The 27,017-nt window shown below is 37.6% G+C and overlaps 1 protein-coding gene across 1 annotated transcript; it reads right to left on the bottom strand.

Moving 5' to 3' along the window:
* Nucleotides 1–716: 716 nt before the first annotated feature.
* Nucleotides 717–27,017, bottom strand: BMX (BMX non-receptor tyrosine kinase). Its single transcript, XM_052674336.1, has 17 exons — nucleotides 26,880–27,017; nucleotides 25,811–25,915; nucleotides 23,653–23,734; nucleotides 21,782–21,901; nucleotides 19,925–19,986; nucleotides 14,529–14,707; nucleotides 11,405–11,464; nucleotides 10,462–10,516; nucleotides 9,502–9,581; nucleotides 8,775–8,902; nucleotides 8,289–8,363; nucleotides 7,574–7,745; nucleotides 6,454–6,670; nucleotides 4,780–4,844; nucleotides 3,818–3,936; nucleotides 1,633–1,790; nucleotides 717–945 (listed from the first exon to the last, which is right to left on the bottom strand). The coding sequence occupies exons 1-17, from the start codon at nucleotides 27,015–27,017 to the stop codon at nucleotides 871–873; spliced, it is 1,890 nt and encodes a 629-aa protein (XP_052530296.1). The 3' UTR covers nucleotides 717–870.

Below are 27,017 nucleotides of genomic sequence, written 5' to 3'. Positions count from 1 at the left end.
ATGTTTGAATGTTGGGTATTCTTATTTAACAATTCATTATTAGTATCAGAAGAGAATGTTCTGCTGCTCAGTAGAAAAATATCTAGCTAAGCAACTATGGTGTTTTAAGTTTTGTTCAAATTTTTACTCTTGACGTTCTGTACAGATCTGCCAAATTTAACATTATTGCAATGACTACATAAAAAAAAATGAAAAGAAAAAAAAAGTGTGGAAAGAAGCAATAGCTCTCTAAGGATCTTCCTGTATGTAGCATAGTTGCAAATATCTTAGATACATAGCTTAGAATAAATTCAAAATCAGACATACAACCCAAGGGCCAAAATTAAAATCAATACTACTAGTAAACAAACGGATGTAATATTTTACCAATAGCAATTTCTAAGTAATTGAAAGTGAAATGATAACTACTTACGTTGTTGGTACTTGCCACAGTTCTGCATTTGACCTGAAGCATCAGCTTCAGGGAATTACAAAGGAACAATGCATTCAGATGAGTTGTGATAATCATAAAGCCTAACTAGCATGTATTTCCTTGTTTACATTTCCAGTCAAGGCCAAACAGTGACATCTTGGAAACATGGAAGGAGTGTATACAGTTGCCATATATCTCAGTGTCTGAGGAGTCCTTTGAGACAAAGTGGACAGAATGAATTATATTCTTTCACAGCATCCTTCTAGGTACTGTCATCTGCAGACTATCATAAAAGCTTTCCCCGTATACTACTTGGTCAAATCCCTAATTAAATTAGAAACCAATATACTGTACAACAGAGGTGGCTCATGTCAGGAAGAGTTCAGATTTCACTCTCTCACAGAAGGCAGATGATATGGAACAAGTATGCATAGTCATCTGTATGTGAATCTTCTTTTTCAAGGCCTGCTGTCTTCTCTCAGCACCTCAAAAAATGACAGGAGCTGATGAAAGGCAGGACGCTTTTCTGGCAGCTGGATGAGGCAAAGATGATGGATAAAGTTAATTAGTTACAAATGCATACAGAAATTCGGAGAGACAGTGGTGTTAAGGGACAAAGAAAATTATTTTTTTTTGTAATATTTTTCTTCTGTTGCAATAATTTATTCTTCTTTCTTTACATTAATGTTTTTCTCAAATTTCTGCCAATAATACTTAAAACTGTCATTTCACGGTATCACCAACAATATGCCAAATGGTTCTTTGCTGTGGGAGAGGGACAAGTCATGGTCCACAGAAAACAGACTAAAATTTAGTTGAAGAGAAACAATAAATCAGGATAGTTCTTGGCATGGCAGACACATATCTCAAGATAACATCAGCATGATCAGCATTTGACTCTTGGAAGACACACAGATAGGATAACCTACTCCTTCCGTTCTAAGGGTGTTTTTTTTTCATGCAACTTCAGCTATCTAAAAAGGTAGAGGTCACCTCTAAATTAATTAAGATACTTATATATAAACAGAAATAACACATATTCTATGGTGGCTAAAATAGATGGGAAAAATGGTCATGGGGACATACAACCAGTCATCCTGTAATCATAGGAATTTAACTCAGAATTCAAATTTTAAACCAATAAATTAGTGAGAAGAATCTTACCCTGTGTCTTACATTGACATTGAAATGCATTTTAATGTACATGCAGATGCACATACCTCATGCCAGCAGTTGTACATTATCTGGTAGGTGATGTCTGAAACCAGTTGTGGTCTATAAAGTCTGTATCCTTGAGAAACTTTCTCAATCACCTGCATGTTATCATACAGCTCATAAGGCTGCTTTCCCAAAGTGAACACTTCCCACATTAAAATACCTGCAGAAGTATTCACAGCAATGGAAGGAAAGAAACAAAAGACAAGAAACGAAAACCAAGAAATGTAAGAGAATCCTTCTTTCCCAAAACAAGATGCACATGCAATACATAACTGACTCCATGGAGAGTAATGACCAAAAATATAAACATTCCCTTATGTATGACCAAAAATACAAACATTACCTTATGTAAGTGTGTACATATACACAGTGTTAGAGAAGGAAAAAGGAAATGACAGTTACAGTTATGCATTTTCTTTATAGAATAAATCACAATGAATATTTTAATGATTGTTTGAAGTGGGTGAGACATAAACTTCTTTGGCACCAGAAAGATTCTCAAATGCTTTGTGGTCTCTACCACACATACATATAAAAAGTGGATTTTACTGAAGCAATCGAAACACTGGATAGTATAATAATCATTCATTCATAAAGACTCCTTTGCTCGAAACTATTTTTCTTGAAACTAAACAGATTGATAAAGTTAAAAAAAAGTGAAATGTTTATTTATTCGCAACATAGAATCATAGAATAATTAAGGTTGGAAAAGATCACAAAGATCATCTAATCCAACCAGCAGCCCATCACACCATGCTGGCTAACCATGTCTGTCAGTGCCACATCCACACGGTTCTTGAAAACCTCCAGGGACAGTGACTTCACCACCTCCTTGGGCAGCCTGTGCTACTGCATTACCACTCTTTCCAAGTGGAAATTTTTTCTAACATCCAAATTTATTATTAATAGCGGAATTATTATTTTTTTTCCAAGGAGAAATGTACTGGATCTTGAACTTCCCTCCAGCTTCAAGATCGGAGCTTTTCAGTGTCACAGTGAGATCAGAATAAAACAATACCTGAATCTCACCTTTCCCCGATGAGAACATGAAACACCCAAGATTATTTGTCCTCAGACATCTGCTTTTGGGATGTGAGTACCTTGGTTCAGTTCTGTAGCCCTTCAAAGACTCACTAATTTAAAGCAGTCAAACCAAGACTGACAGATCCAGCTCTCCCCTTGCTTCCACTGCATCAGTGGAGAGTGGTAAAATGAGAAAAGACCCTCTGAGGGAAAATAGTATTTTCCATTGAAGTTAATGCTGATATTGAAGTTAATGACAATAATGCCTGGAGTCAGGATTTCACCCATAAGAACAAAAAGCAAATCCATCTTTTGATTTAATCGCATATATTATAAAAGCCTTGTGAAGGGCACAATTTAGCTGTTTATCCGCTAGGCACATTAACAATATTGGGAGGCGCAAAAGTTAAAGATAAAAAAGAAGTATCGCATTTTGGAGGCACTTTCATCTGCTTTATTCACCACTGATCAATCTCAAGAACAATAGGTTGCCAAACTTCCATCAAATCATCTGCTGCTAACATCATCCTACTGAAGGAGCAAACCCATGTAAGTGGATTTAAGGCCGCTCACAAATGGCTTCCCTTTCTTTGCTGCTTTTTTCAGACTTTTAAAAACACTGGACAGACCCTGCAGATTTTTAAATCATAGCTTGAAAACCACTGAAATAGAACTTCAAATGTTTGAAATTCTGGCATAGAAAGTTATCTGCAAATGAAGATTTTTTTCCAAGATGCAGCGACCCAGATCCTCTGGCACATCTGGTCCATGCACAGCATCCATTCTGACCTTTGGAGTAATAAAACAGCTCTTTGATTTGGCAGCTAAGGTTTATGTTCTACAGTCAAAGACATTGTTTGATCTCCAGTGCCAACATTTCCTATTAGTGCAGCATATAAAACATGCACAGAGCACCTGGGGAGGAGTGGTCAAGGTTTCTGTATGCCCAGAAGAAAAGACATTGGGCTAAAAATTCCAAAAAATCCTATTCTTCATTCATAAAAATTCTAAATTCATTCATAAAAATATTAAATGAGAGCATAAGCTGTAATTGCTTTTTATATTATTTCAGCATGAGTCTAGTATTTTCATATACTAAGATAAAGAAATTCAAACGTGATAACATATACACATATGCATTTATATGGAAGATTCCATACATACCAAAGGCCCATACATCTGACTTGCTGCTAAATTTGGTGTAATGAAAAACTTCTGGTGCTGACCACTTCACTGGAAACTTGGTTCCTAGAGAACTTACATACAGATCATCCAGGACATACCTAAAATGGAAGAAATGAATCTTGGTTGTGGGTAGTTGAAGGAAAATTCTGGCCAGGAAAATCCCAGATGGAATCCCAAACTTCAAAAGCATATGTGATATAGACATCAGCTGTAGTCAATAGATCACATAGTTGTTATCAACCTATTAGAGAAATAATCATAGAATCATAGAACCATTGAATGGCTTGGATTGGAAGGAACCTCAAAGATCATCTAGATCCAACCCCTCTGCTCTGGGGGTTTGTGCTTTGTTGCTTCCTGTTGCTTCCTGTTGCACTGTCACCTTGTGAAATACCTTATGTTCTTCAAGCTTGAACTTTCTGAACTGCAGAATGTGGCCATTTCCCATGGATATAACATCTGACACTGATGAGGTTTACAGCTTTGCAACTGCAAGCAGCCATAGTCAACCTTTAGGCATTTCTTATCCTCCTCATCTTCACCAGACTAAGCAGCGCTTGTCCCCTCAACCTTTCCTCAGAGGACTTGAGGCTGCTCATCCTCTCCCACTTCCTTCTACTGAGGCTGCTGATGCAGGTGTTTGGCCCATGGATCAAGCACATACCTTCTAGAAAAAGTAAACTGAGATTTCCTTAACAAATGTGAGTAGTGAAATCTCTCAGCTGCGCCTAGCCTTTAAGCATTGAGTTTTTGAGACAGAAAAGTGTCTTTATTGTAACTCCATAATAGTTTAGAGACCACTTTATGGATAGGAAACACAAAAAGATGTAGCACACTGTGACTTAACTTTATTAATTGCCTGTTTTTAGCTGATCACTACCAGTAAACTATAAGATATACTAAAACTATAGCTCCACAAGGCTACCACTTCTCTTTCTTACCTTGTCATCCCAAAGTCAGATAGCTTCACAGTAAGATTGCTGTCAACCAAACAGTTCCTAGCAGCCTTTAGTAGAAAAATTAGAAAATAGATGAGTAGAAGAAGACTGAAGTTGAGGAAATAATGTCACGTCTTAATTTCTATCCACTAACATTTCAAAGAGTAATGAAATTCTTTAACTGAAGCAGCTAAGTTGGAAACTGTAAGGGATTAGTAAGTAACTCTCTTATTTTGCTTTTGACTACCAATTGAAAAACATTATTTATCATTACCTCAGCTTTACAAATGAGGATGATGAGAGATGAGTAAACAGAGGTGAGGAACCCACATTCACCTGGACAGACAGCAACAGATCTAGAAACTAAACTCTGTCTTTCAAAGTGCATCCTACTACAGGGCCTCAGCATTTACCAAGGAATCAAAAACAGGAAGGAAAGCATTGATTTGATTATCCACAATGCATTACAAGCAGAGTAAAACAATAAAAATTGATATAAACAGTCTCGCTTATGAAAGTTTCATTAAGAAAATAGTTCTACATATGGTCACCAGGGAACACTTATCTAAAGTTGTATTTTCTGTCTCTTCATGCTCATTAATTTTTGTGATACACTTTGAATCTACAGCTTGAAATCAAACTCATATTTAATCTTTGTCTTCCCAGTATGTACAAACATTTCTCAGAGACTTTGTATTTACTACTTGAACACTGCTACCCACGTTGTCTGTCATTCCTCATTTCTGAAGCAAAGTGTGAAAATTAGTGATGTATGGATTGAACAACTTTGTTTGCAAATAGAAATAAATTTTTGAAAGCATCATCAAGACGGAATTTAAAATAGTACCTGAGGAGATGAGATCCCTATTGGAAAATTAAGCAAGTCTATAACATAAATCATTACCAAATATTCCAATATATTTCTGCCTGGAGTTAGAAGGCAAAATACTGCTACTGACTCTGAAATTTGTGTTTGTTCACTTTTAAAAGGCTCAAAAATAACTGCTTATTTCCCCAAAGACTTATGCTACCATTTTTTATAACTATATTTTGCATAAACTTTGGGTCCAGGACCTTGAAATGACTGACCCTCACATTGAGAGCAACTTGAAGTACTTTCTTGAAAACAGGGACTTATAAATGCGTTTAAAAGAGAAGGCAACTGCAAATTTTCAAGTTCTGTTCATGCTTGCAGTGTGCGAGAATAAACTCCCATTTATCCCAATAACATCTGTACTTGTTAAAAGAGAAAAGGTTCCCAATTAGATAAATTAGAGATTTATTTAACAGTGCCCACCATTATTATTGCTGCACCTCTATCTCCTGGAGGACTGAACCATCAGTTCAAATTGAACTTTTTGCTTTACTGATGTTATAGTTGTGCTGCAAAGTGTTCATAAATCCCTAAGCCTAGAGCCCATACATGCAGGCAGCACAGCATGCAGTGCTGGGGACCTGCTAGCCCAGCTCTGAAACAGAAAGGTTAGCTTGTGGGCAGTACTGTTTACATGTGGCTATAAAGCTCCTAGCCCAGAGGTGCCTTGTACTGAGCAAACCAGGTGTCTCTGCTCTGTAGACCATGACACTTTTCAGGGGAGCACCAGTGCAGCTGTCCCTGGATTATGGGACAGAACTGTGTCTGTCTTTCTCATTTCATTTCTGCTGTGGGATACTTACCAAGTTTCTATGTATGAGCTGACAGCTCTCCAGAAAAGCCATAGCATCACAAACGTCATAGCAGATTTCCAGAAGCTGAAGGGGCTGTAATTCCTTCCCTTGAGTCTGTAGGTAGCTGAGCAAACTGCCATTTGGCATATATTCCATCACTAGGTAGATGGGATACAATTCTGAGCATACTCCATACAGTCTAACAAGTTTGGGATGATTAAGTTTCCTGAAATAAAGGCAAATAAAACAGTAAGAGAAAGAATAGATATGATTGAGCATTTCTGTAAGTTTATTTCTTCAAATACTAATGTGGCATTCTCTGAGAAATTCTTGAGAATGAATGCAGTCTTATCTTAGACTTTAAAGCATTCATTTTCAAGAGGAACTGAGACTCCTGCTCATTACTGTGAAATTCAGTATTGATGACAACCAAAAGAGGTATTGATGAAATGTCAACTTCATAGCCAAAATCTCAAATAGAATTTAGCGGAGAAAATGTGCAGCCTTATTGGTGGGAGAAAATGGAACTGAGTGGGTAGGATAGTCCCTATACCTGTAAGATTTCTACTAAAACCATGTTGCCAAATTTTCGGATTCAGAATGGAGATTGTATCAGCTAGTTGACAGGAAGATACCACATACCTTCAGGACATGAGATAACAAAAATGTTCTTGAATTCATGTGCTTAATATCATTTAATGGAATTTCACTGGACATTCTAATACAATTATCTCTTTAGATTCAGAAACTAACACTTCAAATCACATCTTTATATTGTTGATATTTCCCAGTTGTTCACTGCATTCCTATCTGCAGGATGGCAAGAATGGCCTTCTAATCATTTCTGTATATGTGCTGAGGAAAGTAGTTTTAAGTGACATATGTGAAACCTCTAATGTTTTGGAAGAGATGCTAGCTGAAACTTTTTGTAGGTTTCCCATCAGTTTGTGTGAAATTGTTTTGTTAATACTCCAAATGTTCTACATGGCTACCTATTTAGTCCATGTCTAATGTACTCAACATTATTTAAAGCTTTTTTTAAGAGGAAATTATTTTTCCGGTGTCTGCTTTGCATTACTGATTAATGTTGGGAGAAATCATTGTTTCCAAATACGTAAGCAAAGCTTACATCATGGTCTGAGCTTCTGCTATGAATTCATCTTCTGACATTACTCCCTCTTTAATCATCTTTACAGCCACATCATATTGTCCCTTCCACTTTCCCAGATGCACTGCTCCAAAATGACCACTTCCCAGCTCTCTCAACGGCACAATTTCCTCTCGCTTCAGCTCCCAGATTCCTAGCAGGACAAAGAAATTCCCTTAAGCAAAAAAAACAAACAAACAAACAAATGCAAGCATAATGTCTGTCACGTGCAATGCTGTTGTTTTCTCTGAAGGGCTACAAAATCATGGTGCACTGATGTAACATACCTGTCTCTCATCTCAGCTTTGTATTTGAAGGACACTAAACTTCCTACAAGTATTTTTTTTGCTACTGCTTAGGTTTAAGCCTTATAAGCAGTTTTGAGAAAGATTTATGCATCAAATAATAAATATTCCTGTAGGGGATTGGAAAACAAGCGTGATTGTGCCAGTTAATATTGCAGAGGGGAAAAAAATAAAAGGGAAACTCACATGACATTTTATGTTCAATATAACATTTGACATAGAGTGTCTTAAAAAGGCATAACATAAATGTTATGTGGGCAAATTAAAATGGCCACAAAATGATGAGTTCAAAGATTCTGCAACTTTCCACAAGCTTGAAATAAATAAATCACGATTTTCTTGTTTCGATTTTATTGGTGGCCAAGACTGACAGTATAAAATTATTTTCCTACCATTTCCCAATGAAGCTGTGGCTGGGACTTTATTTATTTGTGTTGATACCACGTGACGGAGCCTTGGCACCATACCTACAAACAAAACCCATTAAAACTCTCAATATATAAATAACTCCTCTGAATCAAGTAATATACAGGAAATTAATGCACAAACACAAACACATACACCATCCAGGTAAAGACAACAATTTTTAGCAGCTTCATCATTTCACAAGACTAGGCACTTCAGGGTTTTCTGAGCAGTTTTTTTAAACATTTTTTGTTGTTGTTGTTTAAAAGAGTCAGTAAAATATCAAAACATTCAGTATAGAAAGTAAAGCAACTATTTCCATTATGAATATGATAGCTCAAGTCCCACCCAAATTCTCCCAAAAGATGCCTAAAAATTTGGAATATTCAGCATTGGAAGTTGTTTGTGTTAACTCTGAGAAGCGCAGAAGACAAAGCCAGAGCCAATCAAGTAGAAAGAACACGTAGGATTACCTGCTGAGTTGTGCTGGTGGTGGTATATCAGTTTGGGAATTGTTTCAAAACAGTGATTTTCAGTAAGGTAATACTTATTCTCAGGGGTTTTGTGCACATGGTAATGTTTGACTGTTCCTTTTTGACTTCTGAAAAACACAACAAAGTGCTGTGTGTGTTAGAGCCTTGCAAAGTGCCTTCCAGCCCATGCATTAATAGATTAGTTAGCTGCAGGACAAACTACAACATTCCAACCAAATAACTAAATAAATAGCAGATCTGATCAGGGAGACTGTTATATTTTCCTCCTTCATATTTATCCAGCCTTTACATCAGCTGGCTATTTAGGGCAGACTGAAGCACATTACAGAGTTTTGCTGCATACTACAATGTAGCCTATATTTGTCTCCCAACATTTACATTCAGAGCCAATAGCTTTCATGTACTGCCCTCACAATGGCTCTACATCCAGTTCTGGACACCTATGAACAAAAGGACCAGAGTCAGAATTAGTTCTAGTCTGCCCCAGAAGTCAACATTTCCACCTCTTCTTCTGCTTTCCGACTTCTACCAATCGTTCCCTTCCCTCCCCTTCCCTTCCCAGAGCCAGTTCAAATAACCAATATGACCTGAAAGTGCTTGGGGCTCAACTTCAACACAACTTAGAGATTTGGTTGGAGATAACTTACACCAATTATAATTTCCCTTGCATGCTCATAGAAAGGATACACATTCTTTGAATACTCACTCATGAAATTTGCTGAGTACAGACACAGTATAAATTCCTGCCTGGCTAGATTTCCTCACCACAAAAGCACCTTCTTTCCCCTAAATGAAAAAAAAAAAAAAAAAAAGGAAAAAAAAAAAAGATGAAATTGCAAGGCTCTCTGAGGTTGGGATTCATCTCATTAAACTTCAGAATTTTACACTGGAATATCCATAGATGAGAAAAGATGTGACTCATATGATGTCCTTTAAGAGCTACTTTAAGACAAGACAAACTGTGCCTCAGAATTATTTATTTCACCCCATAAAAGGGGTCTAGATAACTGGTTGTGGTACCCCAGTGTAGATGTTTAGAGTTAGGTGAGTTGTACTCCATCCCAGACATGAATCAAATGGTGTGCCATTTTGGTTTGATGCAGGCACAGATTTACTGCAAGGTAGACAGAAAGTAGTTAAAGCTTCTCCTCCCTCTATCCCTTCCAGAGGCAGTATGTGACCAGACACTGCTCCATACATTCCTTGTGAATATGTTCTTTCTCTGCTGTACTCAGTAGTCTTCACATAATTCATTAGACCAATGTCATTTTTTCTTGCCGAAGTATTTTTGAATGGTAGAATAACTAAAAACATTTTCACTGCATATTAAAATATTTGGAATATTTATTTATTTTTGGTGGCATTCCAGTCCAAACTTTCACTACCCACTTTTACTTCTTTTAACAGCGTACCACACTAGATTAGATATTCTGTTTTTCAGAGTTTGTTTTTGAAGTGTATAATCTGCTCATCTGTACAAGAGAAACAATGCATCCAGACATTTTTTGGAGATCTGTTTATCAATAATAATGGAGTACAAGAGTTTCTAGCAATGTGTTATGCAACAGCTATTTGAAGAGCATCAGCATCCTCTAGCTACGTACTATGGCAAAGACAGAAACTTCTCCTTGGCTGTTCATATACAAGCAGTAAGGATATGTAATACCTTCTGATGGAGCAGCTGCTCAGATTGGGCACGGGAGATACCAGCAGCATACCAACTGTAAGAGAAGTATTAGGCTCGTTACTGACAGGCTGATTTCTGAGTAAGGCACAGCAGACTCATGAAAAATGCCATACATTGTAAATATTCTCAATAGTGCTTTTAAAAGCTAGAGCTGGGACTTGTCCTGCATGTGTAAATTTAGGCTGTGATAAGAGAGAAACCACTAGTTCCATCTTCTTCCAATGGACTTCTATACCTTGAGATATCGGGACCCATGCTGTGACACTGGTTTTTTATAGTAAATGCTTACAGGAAGATCCTGCAGTCCTGGCGCTCTACCAGAAGTAGCTTGTTTGTCCTGGATCAGGACATGTCTCTTTAACAGCTGTGAATTGCATAATTTCTCCTCTAATCTTCTGTTTTTCACAGTATTTGAGCAAAGTGAGAGATCCCCCACGGAGGAAACAAGACAAGCATACTATGTCAGATTGTTCTGGGGAGCTCACGTAAAGCCTTTTTAACAAAAGTTCATTTTAAGAAGGATCCTTTTATTAGTGTAGGAGACTGATTTGTCCAAACACTTGTCTTTTTCCTGTCCAAAACCAAATTCATTCCTATTTTTGGAAGCCTGTGACCAGCGATGCTACTGATGACCTCAAAGCTGATGGCCCAGAGAGGTGGTGGATGCCCTGTTCTTGGAGACATCCGAGGTCAGGATGACATGGCTCTGAGCACCCTGATCTGGCTATTGGTGTCCCTGTTCAATGCAGGGGAGTCGGACTATGTGATCTTTAATGATTCTACAATTTTATGTATCTAATTGTTACTATGAATGTAACATAAGTATATGGTATGCCATTATTCTTTGTACATGCAGAGTGGAAATAATACTTCTCTCTAAAGAATCTCTCAGTTCTCATGAGGATATATCCTACATACTCACTCATGCTGAGCCATGCTCTGTTCTTCTGCTGATGTGTGCTCACTGGCACTTGAGTTTTCCCTACAAAGAAAACAATACACTGAAATGATGAAAAACTGGTCATGTAAATTGTTTTTCTCAGGTTAAATGCCACACTGCATGTATTTTTGAGTAATTGTTTCTATTGTGCCGTGTTCCAAGGTGAATATTAAAAAAATTGAGATATATTTACCTCTCTAGATTTTTCTCTGACTTGCTAAACTCTTAAACAATCTTTCCCTACCACTGTACAATGTGTTGGAAAGAGAAATATGCTCTATCTGTGCTGTAGCAAGCAATGAAACTACACGTCTTTACTGAATTTACAAAGAGATTGCATCTACCACTTCAAAATTTACATGGAAGATTTCCAATACTGTACAACCCTAAACTTTCCAAATAAATATTTTTAGCATGACAGACAATAGAAAGAATTCTAAAACAATTTATTGTGCAAAAATAACAGTGATTATGCTGCCTTTTACAGAATATTAATAAAATATTGGCTTTCTTTTTTTTTTTTTTTTTTTTTTTTTTTTGGTTGGTTGGTTGGTTGGTTGGTTGGGTTTTTTGTTTGTCTCTGGATCCTATCTAGTGTGGTTTACTATAAGAAAATCTGTGAAGCCTCTATAACTTTTTCATTCAAACACTTTGACATACATTTAATGCTATACAATGTCATCGCAACTTGCCATTTTGCCATAAAGAAAATTCGAGACTGATTTATAATAGAGTTGAACTCACTTTGCACTGGAATGCTCACATACATACAAATGCATGAGAATGCTAGCAAGGCTGACATTTTAAAACTGAAATAAAAGTACAAAGACTGAAATCCTGGCATATCGAAGACAGTGGCAAAACCCTATTGATTTAAATGAAAATAGGTGATGGAGGAAAAACTGATGTTTTTTGCATTGATGTATGAGTCAAGAAGACAAATTGCATTTGATTCTACACCTTGCAGTAAATTATATGCTTAGTACTCAGAAGGTTACTTAAGAAGAAAAATATTCCAAAAAATTTGCCCAATCTTTTCTTGAGTGGCATGGAGAACATTTAAGCAGTGGATGGCTGCATATTGATTAACCTTGGCTCATCCTCATTCAGAAATAACTTTCTCAAGTAAGTGCTTGGTACAAAACATTCATTCCTGAAAAATAAACAGTTCACAGTTCAGCTATCACGTATGATTGCATCTTAAAATTGGTCACTTAAAATAGGAAAAGGGATTAATCAGACAGACGCTTGTTAGAATGCCACTAACAGAAATGCTCATGGTTAAAACATTTCTGCTTTTTTTTACATGACATGGAGAAAATGCAGAGGTAATTTGTTTTAGAAGACTATATTTCAACAAATTACGCTTTTCAGTAGTCACTGAAATGGCTTATATCTCAGTGATTGGCATCATCATATGGGAGATTGGAGCAGCTGTTCAACGATATCATTACATGCCATCTCCATTGCTGTGATGAAGGATGCAAGTGACTAATAGATGCCAGTAGAGTATCCAAGATCAGACACAGAAAGTCAGCAGGTAGGTTCAGCACTCTTTCCCACACAGTGCCAGATGCAGTTGAGAAGCTAAGCTAAGTGAGTATGGGCAGCTGAGCTAGCATATGAAGCAGTTGGCAACATGGCATGTTGGACTAAGTTATGAGGACCAATAGTCATCTATAGTGGTAAGGGAATGGACTGTATGCTGTGCCCACCAAAAAAAAAACAACAGGGGAAGTAAGGTGTATATTTGCACATGAATGGAGACAGAAAGAAAGGGTTTCTTCACCACAGATCTCAGTAGAGCGAGAAGAAATCCAAGAATGCATGAAATCTTAAACAGGTTACTGCCAACTGCTTGTTCCTACTACATTCAAAACTCCAACATCTTTGAAATTTTCAAGCAGAACTTTAAGATTTTGCTATGCTATATATGGAGTTTGTCCTTGCAGAATCAATGCTGCAAAAGCCTCAGTTTCACAAGCCAGAGAAAAAAACTATAAATGATCCCCATTCTCTTGATTTCATTTTGCTCCTTTATTCATCTCAGAGCCCTCTGTTCAGGCTCTGTTAGCAGAGCTGCCTATATCATATGGTTTTGCATAGCCATCAACTTTCCAGTGATGACATTTAGCAGCGAATCTCAGCTTACTGATTTATCATTGTCTTTGAATTGCTGGGGTTGTATGCTGCTTTCTTAATCCAAACAGCATGCCACTCCTGTCAGCTATAAAATACAGACACTTTAACTTAAGGTTGATTTATTTGTTTGCTCACTTGCAGATGTAAACTTAATCAATGAGTTATGAATGGATAACTAATTCTGCTCTGTTCCAAACCAGTTTGGATATCCCCTTGCTTAAAAATTCTTCCCTTCCACATTTCTGTCATGTACATGAAATCAAATTCAGAGAGTTTCCATCATGAGACAGACAAGAAGTCGTATCTCTTCTAGGCAGCTCCTGTTTGTTGTGTTGCCTTTGTCTCCAGCATACTCTGAAAGCTGTTTCTTATTTAATGACTTGGGAAGCAATTTTCTTTTCTGCCCCAGCTGGATGTTAATGAAAAATTTTGTATTTTAAGCAGTCAAAGGGGATTCTTCCAGTTGTGAACCTCAAAGAGAATAATTCAATGCTTCTGTTCAGTGCTGGATGGAACTGTTTCAACAGTTCTCGCTGGTCTCCAGTACTATCACTGCTATTGCAATAGTGATGGTGTTGGTGCAAAGTCTGTGAGGAGAGATGTTCTCTTCTTATTCATGAAGACTAAATAGTTGGAAATAAATGGCCAGCTTCAGAGTGCACAAGCTCTTCCTCAGGCACATGACAGAATTAAAGCCACTGGATAGTACTTTAGCTGGCACACAGGCAATGACTACAGTAAATCTCACCCAGTCTGGCAGCCAAGAATAATAATGAAAGTGGAGTTGTGCAGAACACAATGAGGCTTCTTTAAAAAGGTTTAAAAGCTGCTAACATAGTTCCAAACTAACGCTAGCTCTATAGATCCTGTAAGGCACTGGGACTGCCTGCAATGCTGTCTACGAGGATGAGACACATAGAAGATCATGATCATGGAAAAAAAGTATAGTGCAGTGCATACTTACCCTTCCAAATCTCTTACTTTCCACCGGGCAAAATCTTCCTCTTGCAATACATGGTATTTATTGCTTTTGACAAGACGGATAGCTGAATTTCCTGAGGGTTCATAGTTGCATTGGGCCACAGCCATATTTAGAATTCCCTTGTTTGATGATACAACCTGAGGCAGGCTTCTACGTCTCAGCTTTTGAAGACAGAAGAAATAAAATTATGAAGAGATAGAACACAGAATAAAGTAAGAAAAGAAAAGCTACATACATGATCACATATATTTTCAAAATGGATAACAGTGTAAGAAAATTAATCAAAACTAAGAATATGGGTACAGAAAAGCACCTTTTTTTCTCATTCATGTAGAAGAACATTGCAGAAACTGTCGTCCATATTTGTGAGATGGGTGAATACAGAGCCAAGTTCCATAATAATGACACCCAAAACATTACATGGAGCGCAGGCTGACACAGCTGTCATAGTAAGCTCTCATTAACAAGATGACATAATAGACTGTACTCAGACCAAAAGCCTGACATCATCTGAAGCTGATAGAGTTTACTGAGCAATTGCAATTCATGTGCATTAGACACCATGTGAGCAAACAATTTTACTGTGCAATTTAAAGTGCAATGACATCATATTGTATCAGAAAACTCTAACACAGCAGCACACTATTGTAACTTATGTATATATATTTTAATGACTGTTGATCAATACTAATAATTACCATAAAGCACAAGAGATATTCATCAGTCATTTCTACTAATCCCTGAAAGAACAAGCTACGTGGTTCTAAATTGTCCCCTTTCCTTATAATGTTTTATTGACCATGTTGGATGTTTCTTTGTTAAGCTTATTAGTATATAAGGAACCCCACTTGGTTCCTTCTCTATGCAGATTTAAACACGTATAGGTATGTAACTATAGGATTCCTATTTAACCCACATCTTCAGGTGAAATGTGCCTTCCTACAAAATTTCTATCTATCACCACTGTTTGTTTAGGAGGTCTACAAAAACAGCTTGGGTGAGAAGCCCGATTTTTTAGTTAGTTTACATGAATCTAACCATAAGCAAAAAGGCATCTTAGATTTAGGCATTAAAATGTATTTAGAAATTGGTGAAATCTCGTAACTGAGAAAATCAAGGCATTCCAATTCTGTAATAGGGAAAACTACATGTGAAAAACACTGACAGCAAAAGATGGGGAGAAATAACAAAGACTTGAGAGAAGAGGCTCCAAGTGCCAACTATTTATTTTATGCAATTATTTTATATTGAAAAGCACTGTAATGCAATACTGGGTAAGAATGCCAAGTGTTCTCAAGCAGGCTGTGATTCCTGTAAGTCAAATCTTAGCAACCACAGTATTGTGTGTTTGTTTGTTTCATCTTCATTGATATTTCTTTACTTAATTTAAGCAAAGAGAAACCAAGATGCCAATTGATTGACACTGTGGAGCCAGAAGACATGCAGGATCTTTCCAGTAAACACAATGAGCCTCAATCTGATCTCACTGAGTTCCCATGGCAATGCTTGTCTGTATCTCACTTGCCTAGACTTAAACCTGTTATTCATCAAGCATTATTGCTTCAGCACATGAAGTCTATTTCCAGTTGGCCATGGCCGACTTCAGTGGAAGGGAGCTTTTAGCTTGTAGACCTTTGTTAAGCATGATCCAAGTCTTAGGCTGTCTGTTTTGTGAATAATGACAGAAATAGAGTGGCCTGAAGCTATCAGAAAGATGGAGAAAATTATAATGCATTTTCATAAAAGCATCCAGTAATATTAAAGCAAGTAAATCTTTAGTGAATGTATTTATGGGCTGATTTGTACCTCTGAGATATGGCTTTGGTAATTTTTTGAAATTGAACTGTTCTTTCTTAATCCCCTGTTTTGTTTATGGAACAATCAGTGTCATGCTTTGAGGAAGCTTTCATCTTTTTGTGAAACAGGAGAAAGTGCAAAGTGTTGGCCAAAGTAAATGGCAGAAATAATTATGATCAAATAAAGGAGTTTCCTCTTGTTAACCAGACAGGGGAAAGATCCAGCCAAAGATGAGCACATCAGATTTGCATCTCTTTAGGTTTTACTGCTGGATTTGTACTTGTCTTTTGCAATATTTCTGGATGGACTTCTGCGCAACCTGGTTCAGATTAATGTTTTGGTTTGTGTCCTTACATAATGCTTTCCATATCCAGCACTGGTTGAAAGCCCTAAAGCCTATACTTTCCTAATAGTAATTGAATACACCTTGTTACTTCCCTTATGCTAGCAATGATACTATTGTGATTTCCACATTGATGACTTTATCACCACCATCTAGAAATGAGCTTTAGGTAACAAGCTGAGATTTAGGTGTGATGGGCAAATGTGGTATGCCTACTATCTGCAAAACCATGTTCCCATGGTACAACTGGAGGTATGTGTTGCTTCTTTTACTCTTTCAAAAAAACTTGTCAAAAAATTAGCACGAGGTGATATGTGTGTGTGCACTCAGTGGACTTCTACCTGACCTACAGACAGTATTTGATATTGCAAAGACAGTGCCTGACAGGCACCAGCAGAGATGAAGATGTTCGTAAGACAGGAAGATCCTGCTTATCAAAGCACAGAGGAAATGCCTACTGGTCCCTCTGAAGGCATGGTTGTCACTTGTATTCTCTGTAATAGCATCACTCTTTAGGAACTAGCTCTTTGGTGGAAATGGTGTTATGTTCAACTGATGAAAGGGATGGAGACATCAAAGGTGTAAGCTGTAAAGAGAAGAACTAGTGCTTCTGGGGGAGGAAAAAAGAAACAAGACTTGCCAGGACTGGAGAGGTGAGGGATATGAAATGGGAGGTAGATAGAAGGAAGACTGGCAGTTCAGTTGTACCTTTGATGACCAGTCTGAGTAGTTGAAATGATAAAGTAGAATGTGCTGAAAGCTTCTAGAAGTAGCTCTAGAGCTAAATATAGATTGCTGACTGCTCCTCGCCATGAAAACTCAATATTAGCCTTATAAGTCTGATCTGTATGATACAGCTTGGGGAAATGAAGTCAAGTTGTTCTAACCAGATGTGGTACTTATTATATCTGCATTTGCTGAAACTGTTTTAGAAGTATCAACCTTAAAATTGTCACATTCCTGCATTTTAAACTCCCCTTCCAAAATAATACCTTTGAAATCAAGCAGATAATGAAAATAAATTATAAAGACCTAGCAGAAGCCAGCATGTTCAGCAGAACATTTGCATGACTGATGATCTCTCCAGATAGACAAAGCATCTCCTGACAGAAGCCAGACAAGCAGACCGCAGAATTCAAAACAAGTTATGCTGCTGCATGTTCACAATGCCATTACTTTCAAGTATTATTAACAGAAAAAAAATATCAAAAGCTTCTTTGATCATAGCCTGTTTTCAAGGCTTTATTATTATTTTTGGAGCTCCATTTTATACCTCACGGTTTTGTCTTGTTTCTTGATACTCTATGCAGTTCTTAAATCCTTAGTTGTTATGTCAATTGTATACATAAGAATTCAAGCTTTTCTTCTTCTTTTTTTTTTTTTTTAGTTTCTTTCTGATCAACAGAAAGAAGCAAGGAAATGGGCCCAGAATGCATTCTAAAGATGTAAACCACAAACCAGAAGACAAATGAAAAGAAGGCAGGAGACATAATTTAAAAAAAATCTCACAATTTTAAACCCAATCTAGTTTACTTTTGGAGGAGGCTAGGCTAGTGATATGAGAATACGCAGACTATTCTGCTAGCCGTTTTTTAAATACATGAAGATCAAACAACACTGTTCTCTTCTATTTCCTTGTCAGTTTTACCTTCAGCTCACAAAACTTAGTAACTTGGCTGGGCAGCGAAATTAAGGTAAAAAATAATAAAATAGCCCTTACTTTTGTATAGAAGGAGAAACATAGGTTACTCTGAAAGTAATACCTCCTATTTATTGTCATGGAAACTACAACAGTTACAAAGAACACAATAACACTGTTTGATAGTGATACTTCCGTGCCATTTTGTCAAATTGCCCCTCTGCTGCCATCTGTCATAGAATATTGGCAAGAAGGTTCAACCTTTACTGTCACACCACCCACAACCACCTCTAACATCGTGAGTCAACATAATAAAACAGGAGGCATAATTTTCAGTACATCAGTCATAGAAGAGGAAATAAACATAGAAACAGATCTTCCAGTCTCTGCTTTATTCTTATTCCTTCCAGCTTTTCCCTTTTTCATCAAGCACCTTGCTAAACTGCAGCATGCAGTGTCTGTTTGTTTGTCTGTTTTTTGGCATTCTGGTGTCTTGTTTGCCTTCTGAGTCTGTTCACTTAGTTTTCACAGATGGACAGAGAGCAAGGCATACACTTCTGGTTTACTGTCTGGTATAAAGTCAAGACATAGGTAGGAGTACATATGTATCTCAGAAGCACTTCTCAATTCATTAACTTACAGTATGTTTCTGTTAAGTTGAGCTAAACAGATGTGTTTGGTACACCAACAGATTCCTAAAGCGGCACTTGTACTCCTGACCCAGCCTGCTGGAGCAGTGTAACTTGGGAATTGCCTGAGAAAGTGCTGTTTATCCACCATTTCTCATTCAAATTAAGTCATAGAATCGTAGAATCACTAACGTTGGAGTCCAACCATTGACCCATCACCATCATGGCCACAAATCTCAATATAATTGTCCACTTCAGTTACTATGTTTTCTCCAAGTACTAGAAACACCATTTTCACTGGGAAGTGTGGGAAAGTGGAGTTTGGAACATGTGTAAGAATGGGGACCTCCTATGCTCTAGAGAACTAATTTCGATGGCATTCACTAAAAGATGTCACTTTAAAGGCTGTAGTGTCTACTACCACCAGCTTGTTAAGTGAACTGGAAGTCACTGAGGCTTCCGCAATTTGCCTTTTTCAGCACACTGAAGACAGAGTTGTGTTCCCCCTCCTGATATGCTGTTGGACATCAGATTGCAGTACCTTGATCAACAACTGCTTGCATGGGTTGATAATGATATGAGGACTGGGAATGGTTTTAAACTGAGACAGGGGAGGTTTAGGTTAGATGTTAGGAGGAAGTTTTTCACACAGAGGGTGGCAACGCACTGGAACAGATTGCCCAAGGAGGTTGTGGATGCCCCATCCCTGGAGGCATTCAAGGCCAGGCTGGATGTGGCTCTGGGCAGCCTGGTCTGGTGGTTGGCGACTCTGCACATAGCAGGGGGGGTTGAAATTCGATGATAATTGAAGTCCTTTTCAACCCAGGCCATTCTATGATTCTATGATGACCATATATTAGAGATTGAGATCAACTTCCAGGGATAGCCTGCAATTCTTCCATCTTATTCGACTCCCCGTCATCAGTACCAAGTCTTTCTGTACAGGTTGATACTCAGAAGTTTGACCTACCAGTGTTTGAGGGACTGGAGGCAGTGGTTTCACAGACCAGGTTGTGCAACATAGAGTCACATCTGAAAGACAGGGATTAAAAAGCATACTGTGAATTTCAGCAAGAATTATTTATCGCTTGATGCTTTCTCACTTGTAGGACTACATAGTGGCAGCAACAACACTGACATTTCTTTTCCCTGTGACATAGAACTGCTTTAATTCTGTACTTTCCAACTTTCTCTTAATTCATCTCAGTATCTTTTAAAAGTCCATTAGCCATTGTTCTCATCTATGCCAAGTTTCTGAAAAAGGCACTTGTAGGCTATGAAGTGGTGATTAAGAATACTGCTTTCCATTACCCAGCAGCCAGAAGACTCAGGCTGTCTGGAGTTTCCCCTACACAGACAATCTTTCCCTGTGCTCTGCATGTCTCCAACTAACAACCTCAGGAACTCATTTAGGAACAAATATAAAGTAGACACAGCACAATATCTTGCACGCATTATTATCTCTGGCAGAAATGAAGCGTTCAATGTACCAAAACGCTCCTTGTAATTCTTCTCATGGATAAGACATCCATGGCTGACTGTGAGGTATTTCCTTGTCCTTACAACAGACTGGGGGTTTCACGTCCCTCATGGCTCATGTAACAAATGGTTTGGAAGCTATATGAAGCTATTCAAATTACTGTTACAAAACAGCTGACAACTCTTTACATTAGCCAATGTTCCATAAACTGTATTAAGAGCAGATAAGACTATGTTTTCAAAAGCAAATGCTTCAGTGTTACTGGGAGTATAACAGATACAAATCAGGTTCCAAACTATGCACACCTACAGTTTTTAATTTGTCTTTTAATTTTGGGTACATACATTTTTGATTGCGACATTAAATGCTCAAGACCAAGTTTTGATAATGATTGAAATTAGTAAATCTATTAGTGCTCTAAATTCCAAATAATCCAGCTTTACAAAGCTGAAACCTAAATATTCATAATTCACCATTGTGTTTTCATAACATGAGTTGGATTTCCATTAAGCATGTATATAAGCACAAGGGAATTCCCTTTTGACAATGTGAAATCTGGGAGTGTACTATTCTATAGATTTTCCTATCTCAGTATTCATAGATAAAACATGGAAAAACTCAATAATAACATCTGTGTTTAATGAGAATACTTTACAAAAGGATATTAAAAGAAAATACATATATATACATATACATATATATATACATATACATATACATATGCATATATATATATATATATATATATAGCAAGTTAAATCACATTGTTTCTACCTGTCTGGTTGTGGGAACCTCATCAACTGAGGAGTCTTTGAGCATAATGCTACAATTTATCTAGAGATTTTAAGCATAAAGGAGAAAATATTTCCATTTTGACTATTTTGTGGGTAAAAATGTCACCATCTTCTTAGATCAAACAAAACAGATATCATTTTTGTAGAATCATAGAATTATTTGAGTTGGAAGGCCATCTAGTCCAATTCTTCTGCAATGAACAGGAACACCTGCAGCTTGATAAGGGTGCTCAGAGCCCTGTCCAGCTTCACCTTGAATGGCTCCAGGAACGGGGTACCTCACTGAGCAAACTGTTCCTTACCGCCCTTATTATAAAAATCTTCTTCCTTATATCCAATCTAAATCTCCTCTTTTTTAGTTTGAAACCATTTCCCCTTGTCCTATCACAACAGACACTGCTGAAGAGTCTGACCTCTTCTTTCTTGTAGCCCCTTTTCAGAAAGAAGGGGAGAAACTCTTTAGCAGGGTCAGCATTAGTGTTCCCATTTGGATTTGGCATATAGTGAAAAGCATCACTGAGACTACATAAATAGAAACAAAAGAAGACATTACATTTCTCCCAAGTTGTACATCCAGGGGCCGTTTTACAAGTCTGATTGCAACAGAGAAACCTCCCATTGGTGAAGAATCTTTTATGATATTTGCTTAGTAAATTGGTATTTTCTTTAATTTCTGGAAAACATAAAGAGAAAAGAAAACACAGTAAACACAAAGAGCTGCAACACTGAAACCTTCTTTTGCTTAATAGAACCTTCTGCACTCAACTGTGGGACCTCCTAATGCTTATTAACTAGACACACATCCTCGTATTTCATTTTCCATCCTATTTTGTTCTCTATTCTATATTTCTTCATATATGCACAAGTCTGAATTCCACACCCACCAGCTACCTCCTTTTTTGACATCTGGGTGTCAAGACACAGTGCAGTCCTATGAAACAATCAATAGACAAAGTAGGATCCAACAGCTATGATTCCAAACGATGTATCTTACAAATATTTCACAATCAATAATAAAAATTATATATTTTTTAATATCAAAATATACTGAATATTTTCCTGGAACTATCTACTGTAAGAAAACGATACTTCGTGATACTCAGTATCAGATACCCAATACCTGAAATGGCAAATCCAATCTGTTTATCTGCTAAAATATATCTAACATTTAAGCATACCAAAGGGAAATGCTATCAAAGAAACATTTAATTTATAATCCAAACATTGCTTTACCCTACAAAACTAGCCCCAGTGCAATTACTGTGCTCCTGATATATTAGTTCTGCAAGTCATAACAGCATTTTTGGCTTCAGAAGACAGCTAAAAGAAATGTAGGATGAGTAGAGTGAGACTTTAAAAAGTGATTGCTTCTGGACAGGGTTCCAAAGCTCCTGAGGTGACCTATTTTTAACCCTAAATTCTTGAACATGCAATAGAGGACAGAAAGGATCAGTACATCTTTGGTGACCAGTATTTTCATGCACTTATTAAAAGGCTTGTAGGCAGGTGAAATGTTTTTGGTATTATTTGCCTTACGATCATTACAAATATAACACACAATCTTATACTTCGCAAATTTTATTTTAAAAGATTTTACTTCAGAATCATAGAATCATAGCATCATAGAATCACAAGGTTAGAAATGACCTACAAGATCATCCAGTCCAACCGTCTCCTTATCACCATTGCCACCACAAGCACTAAACCATATCACACAGCACGTCATCCAGATGCCTCTTGAACACTGCCAGGGATGGCGACTCCAACACCTCTCTGGGCAGCCATTCCAGTGCCTGACTACTCTCTGAGAGAAAAAGTTCTTCCTTTTGTCTAATCTAAACCTCCTCTGATACAACTTGCAGCCATTACCCTGTGTGCTGCTCGTTGCATGGGAGAAGAGGCCAAATCCCTCTTCACCACAAACTCCCTTCAGGAAGTTGTAGAGTGCAATGAGGTCTCCCCTGACCTTCCTCTTCTCCAGACTGAACAATCCCAGCTCCCTCAGCCGCTCCTCATAAGACTTGTGCTTCAGACCCCTCACCAGTTTCATTGCCCTTCTCTGGCCACGCTCCAGGACCTCAACATCTTTCCTGTAGTGAGGAGCCCAAAACTGAACACAGTAAGTATACCAAAACTGGCATACTGAAACAGTTTCAGTATACCAAAACTCTCTATTAACTTGCATTGGTTGGAAGATACGACAAAAATTGGGAAATTTTAAAATGTTCAAAAATAATACCAAAATAAGCTTTCATCTTTTAAAATTTCTAACTCATTCTTGAAAATACCAATGCGTTTCAACCAAGTATGAGTAAGACTTAAAAAAGGTGAGAATGAGTGTCATAAAATGATAGAGTACTTTCCTATCTCCCCTGAAGTTATTTGGTTATTTGGATACAGTGGCGCAAAAGGGCTAGTGTTTACCTCTATGCAAAGCTGCGAGCCACTTGCTCCGTCTCTCTTCATCAGGTGCATAGACATAGAGCAGGCCATCTTTGTACACGATCTGGAAGAGGTTGCCAGCATGGTGAGAGCGTGCGACACAAAATCCAAAATGCCAGAACTTGAAAACCAAAATTAGGCTTTGAAGATTCATTGATAGCAAACTTCTATAACTTAGCAATGTTTTTTGGAGGTCATATATAGTACTGTCATCACATAAGCCTTGCGTATACTGCCTTAACCACCGTGGACCATATCCAAAAGAACCACTGAAGAAAAAAGGGGTATCATACAATATTTATAGATAGACCTGTCTTCTATGTGTAAAAGACCTTACAATTCACAAAGAAACTCATTTTTTCCACTTCAATTTTTCCAGACTCCTCTTCAAGCTTCTGGCTGTTGTTAACACAGGCCAGCACCTGTCTTCAAGTACTCAGAAACAAACACTGAGGCAGAGCAAAAGCTTGGGGCAGTTTTGGATCAGGGAATTCTAATCCAAAGGTTATGCATTCGTACTCTCTTGCCTTGGCTATATGTTTTTCTTCTGCAAATTAGCTCAACTGCCTTTGAAAGCAAGTAGCTAGTATCTACAACCTCCCATAGTAAGTAGTCCAGTAATTTAGCTATGCAATATGAAAAATCAGCTTATTTTTCTTGTGTTCAGCGTACTTTCTGCTAGCCTCATTTGATGCCTATCTAATAATTACTAACATCTACTTTGCTGTTTGGGTGATGCTTAGTATAGGCAGTGTGTATGTGTTAAGTTCAGGGCTTCCTTTCCCTTGTATACATTGCTTTTCAGTCATCTGCAATGAATTTCAAGCATCATTTTATTGCTTTGTTCCTACACTGGAGAGCACTTGTTATTAAATGTGTACTCCCTCTCGTCAGCATACCAGACTGATCAATCTATTTTCTGTCTCTTTATTTAGTTAAATGGTGGATCTCTGTGAGCTTTTCTTTTTAAGGCATGTTAGCCAATCCATTAGACACTCTCCTCTGACCTCCCTTCAGTTTACAACATCTTTCTTGAATTAGAGTCACCAGAACTAGATTCAATATTCTCCTGCAGATCACTGTAGTGTCAAAACAAAGGCAGTATAGCCTTCCTGCTTTTATTCAGTGTGTGCCTCTGTCAATGTTCAAAGATGCCATTAGCTCCTTCGGCCACAGCATCACACCGGAACTGATGAGAATCAGCTATCAGGATCCTAACCCCCCTCTTCAGCGATACATTTTCCCAGAATGGAGTCCCCCATCCTGTGACTACAGTGTGTATTCTTCTTCCCACTTATCTGAGTAGTGAATTCCAGAGATAAACACAGTAATTTAACACCAGTGCACCATTTGCTGCCACAAAAGTAGTGAGGGAAAAGGGAAAGGAAGAAAGGAATGACACTTAGGAGCAAGTAGGAAGTGAAAAACTAAGCATTTCTCAAGAGGATGCCCTTGGCCATGGCAATTTTTGCAGGGTCATGGATTAAGACGCTATCAAGCAGCCTGCTGTTGGTGGTTGTGCTGCTCCAGGTAGCACTCCAAGGGGATCTACTGCCTGCCTGTGCTCACAGAACTGATACTGATGGAGGCTCTGGGGAGAACCTGCTGGGGAAAGAGATAAAAAGCAGCAAATCTGAAGTTACAGTTTCCTTATTTAATTCCTGAACAGTGCTTTGTGCAGCTACATCTTCTGGTACATGCACAAAGCATAGCCTTGAATTTGCTGAGGTCTAATAAAAGAATAGTAATCAGGCAGTCTTGAGTCAAAACCTCTACTTGGCATTGGGCAAAAAGATGGGAGTGGAGATAGTGGGAATTAAAATGAGATTTTTTAAGTCCCTAATTATGCTTTACAGATATCATAATCACATAAGTGTATTGATCTTTGTATTAAAGCAAATATGATAGAAATTTGAACATAAGAGAAAAAATTCTAGACCCAAATTTTGTCCCAGTCAAGTAAGAACATTTTAACAAGGTCACAACTTCAGTAACAAGGACAGATTTTCTATTTTTTGGAAATATCTATGGCACTCAGCTGTAGCAGGTATCGGCAATTGGGACAGGAGTGATCAGTGTAATCCTAGGATGATTTGAATATTTCACATGAAATGAACATGAAACAAATTTCATGACTAACCTGAAAAGGATATTGTCTCACAGGAGGAGTTGATTCCTCAAGATTCACTGTCTCAACACATCGGATTTTCTCAATCTCAATGGACCCCTTCTTTCTTCCTCTTTTCTAAGGGAAAATAAAGCAGATTGTAAACTAATGTTAACTCAGTATGGAGTATTCTAGGTTTACTGTTCTGTGCAATTTCATGTCTCAAGCTGGATAGGCCATGATTTCATGGTTGTTAAATTTTAAAAGTAATAAAAAACATTTTTGGTGGCCTAACCACATTTATATATCAATCAAATTCCTTTTAAAGTCAATTACAAATTATAGGACATGGCTTTACATCTGAGAAAACATCTTCTGCAACTGTAAGAGTACAGCTGCGAAAGGGGAATGAGGGGAGAAAGAAGGAGGAATGAAATGAAAGACACCTTAACTGCAAACCAGAAGCCTAGTTGTGGCATTTGTATTTTTTGCTAAGATGCAGGAGCATATTCTCAACGGGCTTCCATGCAGGATCCCAATGAATTATATAACTCACTGGAGGGACCCAAGTGTACTAAGAAAGCAAAAACTTTGAAATAAGTTGCCAGGGTAATGTGTTTGCATTCACAACAGGAGATCTGTTGAGTGAAATCTACCCTCGTGTGATGCACAGTCAGTCTCTTAAAATCGATAGCTTAACCATCTGCTTTATATGAATGAGGGATAAGATTGGGAACCAATTATACCTCACACAAGTAATTTCTGAAGCCACTTATTTATATCACTTCAGAGGGAGGCCTGCATGAGGAAAACATCCCAATTCAAGACAATATGTAAACATATGCCACTGTTAATTACTTGCTTAAGTTTTGTTGTCTTGCAAAGGATGCAAACAGATGCTCAATGGCAAACATAGCTGTAAGCAGCCAAGTGATTTCCTGAACTGAAAATAGAATATGTTGCCCTCTAGTTTTTCAATTTTACTCAAGACAAAGTACACCTGCTATTCTAATGCATTGCTCCTAATCAATCTTTGCACCAGAAGAATGAGGTGATGGTAGGAATGTCTTTGAATAGTTTAGTTAAGAAAATGACTTTTTACCTCTTTGCCATATTCGTAATAAGCAAGGCTTGTTTTTGTCAGAACAAACAATCTTTTCTTGTAATTAGCTGGTGACATTTTTCTCTTCTGTTGTGACTTCTTTAAAAGAAGTTCTTCTAGAATTATCTTTTTCTCCAT

The sequence above is a fragment of the Tympanuchus pallidicinctus genome, unplaced genomic scaffold (assembly GCF_026119805.1).
Source record: "Tympanuchus pallidicinctus isolate F22 unplaced genomic scaffold, pur_lepc_1.0 scaffold14, whole genome shotgun sequence".
In the NCBI taxonomy this organism is placed as follows: domain Eukaryota; kingdom Metazoa; phylum Chordata; class Aves; order Galliformes; family Phasianidae; genus Tympanuchus; species Tympanuchus pallidicinctus.
This window is presented reverse-complemented; position numbering and strand designations above follow the sequence as displayed.